This window comes from Borostomias antarcticus, assembly GCF_949987555.1.
Source record: "Borostomias antarcticus genome assembly, chromosome: 16".
In the NCBI taxonomy this organism is placed as follows: Eukaryota; Metazoa; Chordata; class Actinopteri; order Stomiiformes; family Stomiidae; genus Borostomias; species Borostomias antarcticus.
Window position 1 is genome coordinate 25,120,809 of NC_140249.1, and position 15,658 is coordinate 25,136,466.

The following is a 15,658-nucleotide window of genomic DNA, read 5'->3' on the forward strand; positions in this document are numbered from 1 at the left end:
GTTATCTAGCCACTAGAAGAGTCGGTCAGCAGTCTTACTGTATGTGTGAAACCCGTTGGATGCAGAGTGAACTTGCACAGTGATAAAGAGCTTGACTGTGTTCCCAGAGATGTGCTGTGTTAAGATCAGGGCTGAGTTTCCCAGAGGCATCGTAGCGCTACGTTCATCATAAGCTATGGCGTTCATCATAGCGCTGCGATGCCTCGGAAACTCAGCCCAGGGCTGTAAAGGCCCCAACCCTGACCTGTGGACCACTCATTGGAGGGGCTGGGTTAGTATTTCCTGGTTTCACATGGGAGGGGCTGGGTTAGTATTTCCTGGTTTCACATGGGAGGGGCTAGGTTAGTATTTCCTGGTTTCACATGGGAGGGGCTGGGTCAGTATTTCCTGGTTTCACATGGGAGGGGCTGGGTTAGTATTTCCTGGTTTCACATGGGAGGGGCTGGGTCAGTATTTCCTGGTTTCACATGGGAGGGGCTGGGTTAGTATTTGGGGTTAGCCCTAACCATGGGAAATAAGGGTCTTGGGCCGCATGTCGTCACGTGACTTGCAATACCGAGCTTGGCCTGAAAGCCCATGGTGGCTTCAATGCGCCAAGCTGATCCTGGGGGCTTGCATGGGAGGGGCTGGGTTAGTATTTCCTGGTTTCACATGGGAGGGGCTGGGTTAGTATTTCCTGGTTTCACATGGGAGGGGCTAGGTTAGTATTTCCTGGTTTCACATGGGAGCATGGAGGTATAATCTAACGAGACGGCATTGAAAATGGCTGCCTATTCATTTCAATGAAAGTTGCTCACCGGCGCATGAAGCCATTTGACGTAGTGGCCAAAGCCCGGTATTGCAAGTCACGTGACGGCATGCGGCCCAAGACCCTTATTTCCCATGTTTGTGGATTATGATAGATAGGGCTAGAAAAGGAAAAAAAAAAATTATCGGTATCATTCAGCATCAGAGACCAATCTAATCAATATAAACTTTTAATTCAATGGGGTTTTGTTTGTTTTTGAAGCCACCAATACCTGTAACGAGCCCATTTGAAACATGTGCTGTGCACGAGCCTCGGGGACGCTGGTCGCGTGCTCGTGAGTCCTGCGAGCTCGGCGGGAAACACGTCACCATAGGAAGACCCGCCCTACTCTGCCTCTGATTGGATAGGAAGTCATGTAATGACGTCGGCTAACATTAACTATGCTTTTAGCAATGAAGCTGCTATGATCATGCTAATCATAGATATGAACGTATGTCTATGATGCAAATGATCATGACATGTGGTTACTTTAGGACATCGTTGGAAAAGATCTAGAGGGTAAGTGGGTCAATGTTGAATAACTTAGCTAACATTATCTAATGTTACATTTCTTTATATTAACATCAACTATATTGATAGGCTAGCTATGCTAACGGTAGCTAATGCTAACGGCTTAGGGTTAACGTTAGTTAATGCTAACGTTACGTTCGGAGTTCTCAGATGTATTTCAATTTTAACATAATGTTGAGCATGATCAATGTGACATTGTTCATACATTGATTACAGTCTGTAATCTTGTCTGGCATTATTTAGCTATAGTGGGCTGATGCTACTATAGCATTTGCCACATTATACATCAAATTAATCAAGCATAGTTAGTGTTATTACCTGAAGGCATTATTACCATTGCAAGTAAGCATGCCATGTATAAGCCATGCCTGGAAATCAAATTAATAGTGTAATTCCTCCCCATCATAGCTCATTGTACACTGATATAATCATTCTCCTTGCCTTTGCTAATACTCATCTCTTTTATCAAACTTTGTGCTAGGAAAGAAATCTGGCTGTGATTCGTCGCTAGTGCTCATCCAGGCTGTTGTCATCTCCCGCCTGGACTCCTGCAACTCCCTACTTGCTGCCATCCTGCAGCGTTGGCCATCAGACTCCTGGAGAAAGCTGCTGCTGACCTGGTGTTCAACGGCCCCATGCTCTTCCACAAAACTTCCCTCATAAGTGCATCTCCTTTCTAAACAAGCGTCTAAGAGCTTAACCTGTTGCTAAAGACAAAGTACAAGAACAAATAAAATAGGTGTTAAAAGGAAGGGTCCAGGGCACATCTTGAACAGGTGAATTTTCAGCATGCGGCGAAAGATGGGCAGCGACTCTGCTGTACTGACATCAGTGGACAGTTCCCACCACTGTGAGGCCAGGACAGAAAAGAGCCATGGCTGTTACAATCTGCCATAGGGGGGCTTGGAGCAACTGGGGAACCAATCACCTCAAGGCAGCAGAGCTTGACCACAGCCTGGAGGTCGGAGGGAGCTGTTCATTTGCCCTGTAGGCTTGCACCACAGTCCTAAACTGGATGGGACAGCGCAGGGAGCCAGTGCAGAGAACGGAGTAGGGAAGTTTTGTGGAAGAGCATGGGGCCGTTGAACACCAGGTCAGCAGCAGCTTTCTCCAGGAGTCTGATGGCCAACGCTGCAGGATGGCAGCAAGTAGGGAGTTGCAGGAGTCCAGGCGGGAGATGACAACAGCCTGGATGAGCACTAGCGACGAATCACAGCCAGATTTCTTTCCTAGCACAAAGTTTGATAAAAGAGATGAGTATTAGCAAAGGCAAGGAGAATGATTATATCAGTGTACAATGAGCTATGATGGGGAGGAATTACACTATTAATTTGATTTCCAGGCATGGCTTATACATGGCATGCTTACTTGCAATGGTAATAATGCCTTCAGGTAATAACACTAACTATGCTTGATTAATTTGATGTATAATGTGGCAAATGCTATAGTAGCATCAGCCCACTATAGCTAAATAATGCCAGACAAGATTACAGACTGTAATCAATGTATGAACAATGTCACATTGATCATGCTCAACATTATGTTAAAATTGAAATACATCTGAGAACTCCGAACGTAACGTTAGCATTAACTAACTAACGTTAACCCTAAGCCGTTAGCATTAGCTACCATTAGCATAGCTCCCTAGCCTATCAATATAGTTGATGTTAATATAAAGAAATGTAACATTAGATAATGTTAGCTAAGTTATTCAACATTGACCCACTTACCCTCTAGATCTTTTCCAACGATGTCCTAAAGTAACCACATGTCATGATCATTTGCATCATAGACATACGTTCATATCTATGATTAGCATGATCATAGCAGCTTCATTGCTAAAAGCATATTTAATGTTAGCCGACGTCATTACATATGACTTTCTATCCAATCAGAGGCAGAGTAGGGCGGGTCTTCCTATGGTGACGTGTTTCCCGCCGAGCTCGCAGGACTCACGAACACGCGACCAGCGTCCCCGAGGCTCGTGCACAGCACATGTTTCAAATGGGCTCGTTACAGGTATTGGTGGCTTCAAAAACAAACAAAACCCCATTGAATTAAAAGTTTATATTGATTAGATTGGTCTCTGATGCTGAATGATACCGAGAAAAATTTTGTTTTCCTTTTCTAGCCCTATCTATCATAATCCACAAACCATGGGAAATAAGGGTCTTGGGCCGCATGTCGTCACGTGACTTGCAATACCGAGCTTGGCCTGAAAGCCCATGGTGGCTTCAATGCGCCAAGCTGATCCTGGGGGCTTGCATGGGAGGGGCTGGGTTAGTATTTCCTGGTTTCACATGGGAGGGGCTGGGTTAGTATTTCCTGGTTTCACATGGGAGGGGCTGGGTTAGTATTTCCTGGTTTCACATGGGAGGGGCTGGGTTAGTATTTCCTGGTTTCACATGGGAGGGGCTGGGTCAGTATTTCCTGGTTTCCTTTGGCAGACCTGGAACGCAGGTCTGTCTGATTTCAGAGCTCAATGGCTTGTTTCTTTATTAGCTCGCACTGCACACACACATCACAACAGCACACACATTAACACATTGTACACACACTACAAATTACACACCATTTTGTATTTTCCACTGTCCTGTCTAGTCCCTGTACTAATGTCTAATGCAATGTCTCCATCAGTGTTATGCACCAGCTGACCAGAACAAATTCCTAGTATGTGTAAAAACTAGCTGGCAATAAAACTGATGGTTTTCCTATTGCTTTGTCATTTCAAATACAGACACAGACAGCAACACTATTAAATACTTTAATAGAACAAATTCAGTCGAATTTCACACTTGGCACACACACAATGCCGCTTATTACACTAAAATCTTCACACAATATAGATCTACTGTTGTGTACAGTGGGGCTTCTGGGAGTCCTCATTTACAAATAACAAATCTGTAAGTCACTACCTAACAAATGTAACTTTTATTACAATAGTTATATAAAAAGCATTACACAACAAAAACAAGTCAATATGTCATGGTTACAATGGAAGAAATCTTGTGGAGATTATGCCCTTGACCCTGCGTTGCTTGGCAACCTGCAGTATTGTCTGTTTTTGCAGTAGACAGTAGAATGATTGAAGCACACCCAGGCCTACCCAGCATGCCACAGCACACCCAGGCCTACCCAGCATGCCACAGTAGAATGATTGAAGCACACCCAGGCCTACCCAGCATGCCACAGTAGAATGATTGAAGCACACCCAGGCCTACCCAGCATTCCACAGTAGCATGCTGCCACACTTACAAAACGGCCCATACGCTATTTGGCAGACCTGGATCAAAGTACCATTTGAAATCCCTTCAAATACTTATAGAGTCTGAGCTGTGTATGCCGGTGCATAAGGTTCCACTGTGCCAGGCAAGAGCAACCAAGCACAAGTACGTCATTACAAAATTATTCTGAAAGGTATTTCCACCTGGGGTCTTGTATATGGAGGTTCATTTTTGGCAGTTTTATCCACCTGTGACACGAGTGCAGCATCAGTGTCTCGACTTCATTAATAGAGATCTGACCAGAGACTAACCTGCTGTACAGTTGAGAACCGGGGGGGGAGGTGGGGGGAACCAAACCTACACCCTGCTAACGCCTAACCAATCAACTACTCTACAGAGATGGGATCTGGGATCTAACCAATCAACTACTCTACAAAGATGGGATATAACCAATCAACTACTCTACAGAGATGGGATCTGGGATCTAACCAATCAACTACTCTACAAAGATGGGATATAACCAATCAACTACTCTACAGAGATGGGATCTAACCAGAGGTCCGTGTGGAAGTGGTCAGTCCAGTCAGATGCTGTGTTCTATGTGATGATGGTGATCTTCATAAGGACTCCTGGCCCTCCTTGGGCTTGTTCTCCGCTCCCTCCACCTCCTCCACACCAGCCTGCGTCATCAGGTCTGCGATGTTCTTCTCCAGGTCATCGATGCGAGTGCTCATCTCGTCAAGTACGCAACAGTTAAGGAACCAAACAGCTTAGTTACTTACTACTGTTATGATTTGTGTAGTTGAACAACGATGTTTATGGTTTCATGGTTATTTATTTGGCGTGTGAGGAAGGGATAACTGTTATTGTTTAGAATGTTAAAACTTTCAGACAACTTTCAACTGTCGCCCACACACACGCGTTGCCCTTAGCAGCAGTGAGCATTGCTCTTTGCCGGTGAATTATTGAAGCAATAACTCATGAGAGGGTGTGGTATATGAGAGGGTGTGGTATATAACTCATGAGAGGGTGTGGTATATGAGAGGGTGTGGTATATGAGAGGGTGTGGTATATGAGAGGGTGTGGTATATAACCCATGAGAGGGTGTGGTATATGAGAGGGTGTGGTATATGAGAGGGTGTGGTATATAACTCATGAGAGGGTGTGGTATATGAGAGGGTGTGGTATATAACTCATGAGAGGGTGTGGTATATGAGAGGGTGTGGTATATGAGAGGGTGTGGTATATAACTCATGAGAGGGTGTGGTATATAACTCATGAGAGGGTGTGGTATATGAGAGGGTGTGGTATATAACTCATGAGAGGGTGTGGTATATGAGAGGGTGTGGTATATAACTCATGAGAGGGTGTGGTATATGAGAGGGTGTGGTATATAACTCATGAGAGGGTGTGGTATATGAGAGGGTGTGGTATATGAGAGGGTGTGGTATATGGCCAATAGACCACGGGTTGAGAGGGTGTGGTATATGGCCAATAGACCACGGGTTGAGCTGCGGTCATAGGCACGAGGCGCAGCCAAGTATATAAGAAAATAATAATTTGAGAAATAATTCACAGGTAGAACATGCAACTGTCCAATCAGAATCGAGTATTTCAGAGAGCCGTGTAATAAAGACTGTTTCAGACTGAGTTGAGCGGGTTATTGCTTACTTTCCATTGGTCCAAGTGGAAATGGGCCCTAACCCACACAGACATACACTACTCCTTGTCAATTAAGCATCTTCTATAACTTGCGGTAGTTATATTACACAGATGAGTTGGTTCCCACAAATTGCACACGTTCAATCCTTTTTAACTGCCTGTTGAATTTTCTCTTGCTATGAGACAGGGTTAGGGTTAGGGTAGGGTTAGGGTTAGGGTAGGTTTAGGGTAGGGGAGATCAAGAGGCTTTAGCTTCTTCCTTTACCACCCCGAGCCTTCCTTCCACTTCCGTCACCGCTTGCCTTGATTTGCGAGAAGCAATTAGATTACAATTAGATTTGAATTCAAGATTGTATTCAAGATTGCTTTGAGCTCCATTTACCCAAACTCATTAATGGCACTCGTCTTCACTGGAAGATCTTTTTCAAGCTGTCTCGAACTTCTGAAATCCTTCTCAAAGTGGGAATTCTACAGATCGTTAACTGTGAGCATATGAAATCATGTGGGAGGCAACTCTTCCGTGTAAGACTTGTTACATGGCTTTACAGAGTTTCTGGGTCTAGTTTTGCATAAACAGACCTATCTCCACACTTCGTTTACGCTGTGTCAGCACTGGAGAAAGATGGTTGGACTCATTACCATTCGGGGATAGGGGGAGAAAAAACGCTGTAGTTCGAACCAGTCACAATCGTCTTGGGCGGAGCAGTTGCTAGGTTGCTGTTGCTTCACATAGTCTGGACTGAATCTGATTGGGCGGACAACAGAGTTCGCCTCCACTGATTGGGCAGTAATAAACAAATGACGAGGCTTATTCCCAAAACCTACATCCTTTGGGTGAAGATTAGGTTGGATCTAACCCTCTTCTCTACTGGCTCCATGTACACTGTTGACACTTCTGCACTGGCAGGCTGTAGTGTTGTTTGTTGAAAGGATATTTCTACCGATGATCTGGTCTGACATCGTCTGGAACTTATCCTGCATCTGCTGCAGCAGGGTCTGGACCTGAGAAGAGAGGGAGGAAACCGCCTGAGAGAGGAATACAGTACAATAACACATCTCCAGTGTGTGTGTGTGTGTGTGTGTGTGTGTGTGTGTGTGTGTGGAGGGCCAAACTAGATTTACAGTTGGTTAGCTTTTAAATATGGTACAGTACGAGAGAAATCCACCTTTCTGTATTTATTTACATTTTCATGTTAGTCATTTGGCATTTCTGGTGCTCTGGCCACAGACATCAGTAACAGCTGGTCACCTGACCCTAACCCTGACTCCACCCACCAGAGATGTTCATGGTTGTCACGACGAACAACACACAGACAAGTTGATATAACTAGCTAGGTAGCTAGCAACCACAAGGGTTAGACCTAACCCTAACCCCTAACCCTAACCACAAGGGTTAGACCTAACCCTAACCCAACCCTAACTAGCTAGCTAGCAACCACAAGGGTTAGACCTAACCCTAACAACACACACAGACCAGTTGGCTGTAACTAGCTAGGTAGGGTTAGGGTTAGCTAGGTAGGGTTAGGGTTAGGGGTAGGGTTAGGGTTAGGGTTAGCTAGGTAGGGTTAGGGGTTAGGGTTAGCTAGGTAGGTAGGGTTAGGGGTTAGGGTTAGCTAGGTAGCAACCACAACGAGCGACCAGTTGCCAGCATCATTGACTGGATTGTTAACGTAACGTAGATATATACGCTTAGCTAGCTAGCATTCATACTAGCATACTATGTTAGCTAGCTAGCATTCATACTAGCATACTATGTTAGCTAGCTAGCATTCATACTAGCATACTATGTTAGCTAGCTAGCATTCATACTAGCATACTATGTTAGCTAGGTCCGTAGCAAACGGATGGATGAACCTTCCTGAACCATCTGTCAGCTAGTTAACCCAAACCCAGCTAGTTAACCCTAGCCCAGCTAGTTAACCCTAACCCTAGCCCACTAACCCTAGCCCAGCTAGTTAACCCTAACCCTAGCCCAGCTAGTTAACCCTAGCCCAGCTAGTTAACCCTAACCCTAACCCTAACCCAGCTAGTTAACCCTAACCCAGCTAGTTAACCCTAACCCTAGCCCAGCTAGTTAACCCTAACCCAGCTAGTTAACCCTGACCCTAACCCAGCTAGTTAACCCTAACCCTAACCCAGCTAGTTAACCCTAACCCTAACCCTAGCCCAGCTAGTTAACCCTAACCCAGCTAGTTAACCCTAACCCAGCTAGTTAACCCTAACCCAGCTAGTTAACCCTGACCCAGCTAGTTAACCCTAACCCAGCTAGTTAACCCTAACCCTAACCCAGCTAGTTAACCCTAACCCTAACCCTAACCCAGTTAACCCTAACCCTAACCCAGCTAGTTAACCCTAACCCAGCTAGTTAACCCTAACCCTAACCCAGCTAGTTAACCCTAACCCAGCTAGTTAACCCTAACCCTAACCCTAGCCCAGCTAGTTAACCCTAACCCTAACCCAGCTAGTTAACCCTAACCCTAACCCTAGCCCAGCTAGTTAACCCTAACCCTAACCCAGCTAGTTAACCCTAACCCTAACCCAGCTAGTTAACCCTAACCCTAACCCTAGCCCAGCTAGTTAACCCTAACCCTAGCCCAGCTAGTTAACCCTAACCCTAACCCTAGCCCAGCTAGTTAACCCTAACCCTAACCCTAACCCAGCTAGTTAACCCTAACCCTAACCCAGCTAGTTAACCCTAACCCTAACCCTAGCCCAGCTAGTTAACCCTAACCCACGTTAGATAACCATCCCAGCAAGCTCACATTAGCAGGCTAGCAGGACTAGCGAGATACTCACCACGTTGGTGAGGTCCTGAACTGACTTGGGATCCGTTTCTGACATGGTTTCCCTTTGTACGAACACAGAAATATGAGTTAATGCTGAACTGTTAGATTACAGGGCTGTGGCTTATTTTATCCAGCTAGCTACCAGATAGTTTCTAAACGGAAGATTATAAGCTAGCGAAGGATCTCAAATAAGCACCACCCAATCGCTCGGTCAGCTGTTCTCTAGTCTCGCGATGCCAGAGACTGACTCCTCCAATTCTCGATTCGTGAGACCGAGTTTGTCGCGAGAGTGCACTGCACACTGCAGTCAGATGTTTGGTTCCTTGGTGGAAGCGTCCCCAGTCCTGCCCAGTAGGTGGCAGCATTGCACCATTTTACATTGTGGCTTCTTGGATGATAACCAATGAGACACAACAAACAGGAGTCATACACATTCCCACAATCAATTTGACATTGAATTGAAATCAGAATCTGATTTATTTATCCAGGTAAGTGATGGAGAGGTGAGGATGGACTCACCTATGATGGAGGTGTAGAGGAGCACCATGAATGTCTTTGGAAGGTTGAATGTCTTCATCTCCCTCAGGAAGTATGTCCTCTGCATGTGCTTTCTTGGTGAGTGAGCTGATTTTGAGCTCCCACTTGAGGTCCTGGGAGATGACGGTGCCCAGGAAGTGGAAGGACTCCACGGAGTCGACTGGGCAGTCAACCAGAGTGATGGAGGTTCCACAACCATCTCCACTGTCTTTAGAGCGTTGAGCTCCTGGTTGTTTAGGCCACACCCCTCATGACAAGGTGTTGTGTTGCAGATGGGGAGCACCTTCAGCCACAGGCTCCTCCCACCCAGGTGCAATACAGAACGGTTCAACAGCGGCCATCAGACTCTATAACAGTGCCTGAGTGCTCCTGTGCGTGTTGTGGATGTGTGTGTATATATATATACATACATACATACATACATACATACATATATATATATATATATATATATATATACATACATACATACATACATACATACATACATACATACATACATACATATATATATATATATATATATATACAGTATATACAGTTGTGGTCAAAAGTCTACATACACTTGTAAAGAACAGTATGTCATGGCATCATGAGTTTCCAATAATCTCATATTTCTGTGATGATTTGGAGCACAGACAAAAACATTCAGGAAGTTTGGTTCCTTTATGGATTTATTTATTTATTAAGGGTCTCCTGAAAACGTGACCAAATCTGCTGGGTCAAAAATATACATACTGTACAGCAACGTCCATCCATCCATCCATCCATCTTCATCTGCTTATCCGGGGTCGGGTCGTGGAGGCAGCAGCTCCAGCAGGGGGCCCCAGACATCCCTTTCCCTAGCAGCATCAACCAGCTCTGCCTGGGGAATCTTTAGCCGCTCACAGGCCAGTGCGGAGATGTAGTCCCGCCACCTAGTCCTGGGTCTACCCCGTGGCCTCCTCCCAGCCGGACACGCCTGGAACACGAGGCATCCTCACTAGATGCCCGAACCACCTCAACTGGCTCCTTTCGACGCAAAGGAGCAGCGGCTCTACTCCGAGTCTCTCCCGGATGACTGAACTTCTCACCCGATCTCTCAGGGAGACCCCAGCCACCCTCCGGAGAAAACTCATTTCGGCCGCTTGTATCCGTGATCTCGTTCTTTCGGTCATGACCCATCCTTCATGACCATAGGTGAGGGTGGGGACGAAGATAGCCCGGTAGATCGAGAGCTTTGCCTTTTGGCTCAGCTCTCTTTTCGTCACAACAGTGCGGTAAAGCAACTGCAGAACCGCACCAGCTGCTCCGATTCTCCGGCCAAACTCCCTCTCCATGGTTCCCTCACTCGTGAACAAGACCCCCAGATACTTGAACTCCTTCACTTGGGGTAAGGACTCATTTCCTACTCGGAGCGGACAGGCCACCGGTTTCCTGCTGAGAACCATGGCCTCAGATTTAGAAGTGCTGATTCTCATCCCAGCCGCTTCACACTCAGTTGCGAACCTAGCCAGAGAGTGCTGGAGGTCGCAGGCAGATGATGCCATCAGGAACACATCATCTGCAAATAGCAGTGACGTGATCCCCAGCTCACCGAACTGCAAACCCACCTCCCCATGGCTACGCCTCGATATCCTATCCATGAAAATCACAAACAGGATTGGTGACAAAGCGCAGCCCTGGCGGAGGCCAACCCCCACCGGAAAGGAAGACGACTTACTGCCAAGGACCCGGACACAGCTCTCGCTCTGGGTGTACAGGGATTGGATGGCCCTAAGTAGGGACCCCCTCACCCCATACTCCCGCATAACCCTCCACAAGACCTCTCGAGGGACCCGGTTGTAAGCCTTCTCCAAGTCCATAAAACACATGTAGACAGGTTGGGCAAACTCCCAAGCCCCCTCCAAGATCCTCGCGAGAGTGAAGAGCTCGTCGGTGGTTCCACGACCAGGACGAAATCCAGTTTGCTGCTGATCACATGGACAAAGAAAAGGCCTTCTGGAGGAAGGTTCTGTGGTCAGATGAAACAAAATTAAACTGTTTGGCCACAATGGCCAGAAACATGTTTGGAGGAGAGAAGGTGACCTTTAACCCCAAGAACACCATGCCTACCGTCAAGCAAGGTGGTGGTATTCTGCTCTGGGCCTGTTTTGCTGCCAATGGAACTGGTGCTTTACAAAAAGTAAATGGGATAATGGAGGATTACCTCCAAATTCTTCAGGATAACCTAAAATCATCAGCCAGAAGGTTGGGTCTTCCAACAGGACAATGACCCCAATCACACATCAAATGTCCTGAAGGAATGGCTAAACCAGGCTTGAGGTTTTAGAATGGACCTCCCAAAGTCCTGACTTAGTCCTAACCCTAACCCTGGAGAACATGTGGACAGTGCTGAAGAAGCCTAACCCTAACCCTAACCCTGGAGAACATGTGGACAGTGCTGAAGAAGCCTAACCCTAACCCTGGAGAACATGTGGACAGTGCTGAAGAACCCTAACCCTAACCCTAACCCTGGAGAACATGTGGACAGTGCTGAAGAACCCTAACCCTAACCCTGGAGAACATGTGGACAGTGCTGAAGAAGCCTAACCCTAACCCTGGAGAACATGTGGACAGTGCTGAAGAAGCCTAACCCTAACCCTGGAGAACATGTGGACAGTGCTGAAGAAACACGTCCTGAGCTGAACTGCACTGATTCTGTCAAGAGTGGTGAATTTAATCTATAATGTATTTTCTCTTTGTATATTCTTTATTCCACTGTGCTTTTTCTCACTGATGAAACCCCAGATTTCCCCTACATGGATTATTCAAGTATCTATCTATCTATCTATCTATCTATCTATCTATCTATCTATCTATCTATCTATCTATCTATCTATCTATCTATCTATCTATCTATCTATCTATCTATCTATCTATCTATCTATCTATCTATCTGATGGTGAATCTCCCACCTGTAGGCTCGGCCCCTCAGAGATGAGCCTGATGACGGTGACTGACTGTTGACTGGACACAACTGACCCCACCACCAGATTGAATGTGTGAAGCAGGTATATCTGATTATATATTCCCTCTCTGATCCCACTATGCCTATTTGCATATAGTTTCAACATCACTATTCATAGTGTAACGTTTCAAACACCTCTTTATCCTCTTGTCATTTTGGGGTGTGTAAATGTTTTTTTTTAATGTCGTTCATTCTACAAATGTTTTGGCAAGGTAAACACTTTTTCAGGCCAATAAACATCATTTTAATCAAATTTTGATTGAGATTTAAAGTGTGGTATAGTATGGATTGTATATATTGATACGGGATAGTAGTAGTAATAATAATTATTATTATTATTATTATTACTTCAATCAGCTAAACGGCAAGTGACACACACAAGTCCACACGTGAGTGGTGACATACTGTAGCACACAACACACATGCATCTTCAGGAATCACCAGTAGAATTTGTCCCCTGCATTTCTCCCATCCAAGCTGTCCTCCAGGGGCAGCCAGGAGCAGTGGGCAGCCAGGAGCAGTGGGCAGCCAGGGGCAGTGGGCAGCCAGGGGCAGTGGGCAGCCAGGAGCAGTGGGCAGCCAGGGGCAGTGGGAAGCCAGGGGCAGTGGGCAGCCAGGGGCAGTGGGCAGCCAGGGGAAGTGGGCAGCCCCATCAGTGGCGCCCGGGGACCAAATCCAAGTGCTCAGTCCAGGTCCTGGTCCTGGTCCTGGTCCTGGTCCCGGTCCTGGTCCTGGTCCTGGTCCTGGTCCTGGTCCTGGTCTGGTCCTGGTCCTGGTCCTGGTCCTGGTCCTGGTCCTGGTCCTGGTCCTGGTCCCGGTCCTGGTCCTGGTCCATGTCCCGGTCAGGCACCGGACTGAAGAGCATCTGTTCTTCTGCATGTTTTTATATTGGGGTTCTTGGGAGGAAACCCTTGCAAACACGGGTAGAACATGCAAACACCACACAGAAAGACCTGGGAGATACCCTACCTGAGTACCTGACTACCCTGGGAGATACCCCACCTGGGTACCTGACCACCCTGGGAGATACCCCACCTGAGTACCTGACAACCCTGGGAGATACCCCACCTGGGTACCTGACCACCCTGGGAGATACCCCACCTGAGTACCTGACCACCCTGGGAGATACCCCACCTGAGTACCTGACTACCCTGGGAGATACCCCACCTGAGTACCTGACTACCCTGGGAGATACCCCACCTGAATACCTGACCACCCTGGGAGATACCCCACCTGAGTACCTGACAACCCTGGGAGATACCCCACCTGGGTACCTGACCACCCTGGGAGATACCCCACCTGAGTACCTGACCACCCTGGGAGATACCCCACCTGAGTACCTGACTACCCTGGGAGATACCCCACCTGAGTACCTGACCACCCTGGGAGATACCCCACCTGAGTACCTGACCACCCTGGGAGATACCCTACCTGAGTACCTGACTACCCTGGGAGATACCCTACCTGAGTACCTGACTACCCTGGGAGATACCCTACCTGAGTACCTGACTACCCTGGGAGATACCCCACCTGAGTACCTGACTACCCTGGGAGATACCCCACCTGAGTACCTGACAACCCTGGGAGATACCCCACCTGAGTACCTGACTACCCTGGGAGATACCCCACCTGAGTACCTGACTACCCTGGGAGATACCCTACCTGAGCACCTGACTACCCTGGGAGATACCCCACCTGAGTACCTGACTACCCTGGGGAGAGCATTCCCAGTGCCGACATCATCCCAAGCGGGAATCGAACCCAGGACCTTCTTGCTGTGAGGCGACAGCTGAGTACTGCTAAGCCCTGTTAGGATGAAGGGCCTCTTCGATACACGTCCCTATTCAGGCTGATAAGGGTCACGCTGGTGGCAAGACAAGTTCAGATATCCCTCATTTATTTAAGTAAAATAAAATATGGCAACATGACAACATAGTCCTCATAGTATCACTCTCTCTCCACAGAGGGGCAGTGTGTATCAGGATGAACATTCTCTCTCGCTCTCTTTCTCTCTCTCTCTCAGTGTATGTATGTATATATATACGCACCTATCCATAGGGGTACTCAGTGCTCACTCACCATGTTGCTGATCAGGGTTAGGGTCAGAGAGTCCAGTGAGGGTTAGGGTGAGGGTCAGAGAACCCAGTGAGGGTTAGGGTCAGAGGTCAAAGAGCCCAGTGAGGGTTAGGGTCAGAGGTCAGAGAACCCAGTGAGGGTCAGGGTTAGGGTCAGAGGACAGAGAGCCCAGTGAGGGTTAGGGTCAGAGGTCAGAGAACCCAGTGAGGGTCAGGGTTAGGGTCAGAGGACAGAGAGCCCAGTGAGGGTTAGGGTCAGAGGTCAGAGAACCCAGTGAGGGTTGGGGTCAGAGGTCAGAGAGCCCAGTGACGCTCCCTCCTGTTCTGTCAGATTCAGCTTCATCATTTGGGGATTTCGTTAAATTGACATTTGTTGTATTTGGGTTTGTTCAATATAGGCAAGACTTGCTGAAGAGTCATAGTGGTTTTATTTCATATGAAGGGTTAGGGTTAGTTTTTTTTTTAAATTTAATCTGAAGGTGTGCTACTTGTTTTGAAGGTATATTTTTAGGCCTCGTCAGCAGACATTCATCTTAACGTGCTGTTGAAGGCTTCAGACTAGGTCGAGAACATAGTCTACACCACAGTATAGCAAAACAAACAGGAATTCATGTTCAGTTTAAATCAAAATTAAATGAAGCCTCTCCACTTCTCTAAGAAGTCTTTATTTCTTTTATTTATGTCAAACTGAACTTGACTCCAACTCACGAGTGCAACGGGCGACACAGGAACACACAGTATATACAGGGTTAGGGTTAGTATATACAGGGTTAGGGTTAGTATATACAGGGTTAGGGTTAGTATATACAGGGTTAGGGTTAGTATATACAGGGTTAGGGTTAGTATATACAGGGTTAGGGTTAGTATATACAGGGTTAGGGTTAGTATATACAGGGTTAGGGTTAGTGTTAGTATATACAGGGTTAGGGTTAGTATATACAGGGTTAGGGTTAGTATATACAGGGTTAGGGTTAGTATATACAGGGTTAGGGTTAGTATATACAGGGTTAGGGTTAGTATATACAGGGTTAGGGTTAGTGTTAGTATATACAGGGTTAGGGTTAGTA

The 15,658-nt window shown here is 46.8% G+C and overlaps 1 protein-coding gene across 1 annotated transcript; it reads right to left on the reverse strand.

Annotated features, from left to right (window-relative positions):
- Positions 1-4,105: 4,105 nt before the first annotated feature.
- hsbp1b (heat shock factor binding protein 1b) lies at positions 4,106-9,188 on the reverse strand. Its single transcript, XM_084450976.1, has 3 exons — positions 9,001-9,188; positions 7,140-7,206; positions 4,106-5,284 (listed from the first exon to the last, which is right to left on the reverse strand). The coding sequence occupies exons 1-3, from the start codon at positions 9,043-9,045 to the stop codon at positions 5,160-5,162; spliced, it is 237 nt and encodes a 78-aa protein (XP_084307102.1). The 5' UTR covers positions 9,046-9,188; the 3' UTR covers positions 4,106-5,159.
- Positions 9,189-15,658: the final 6,470 nt, after the last annotated feature.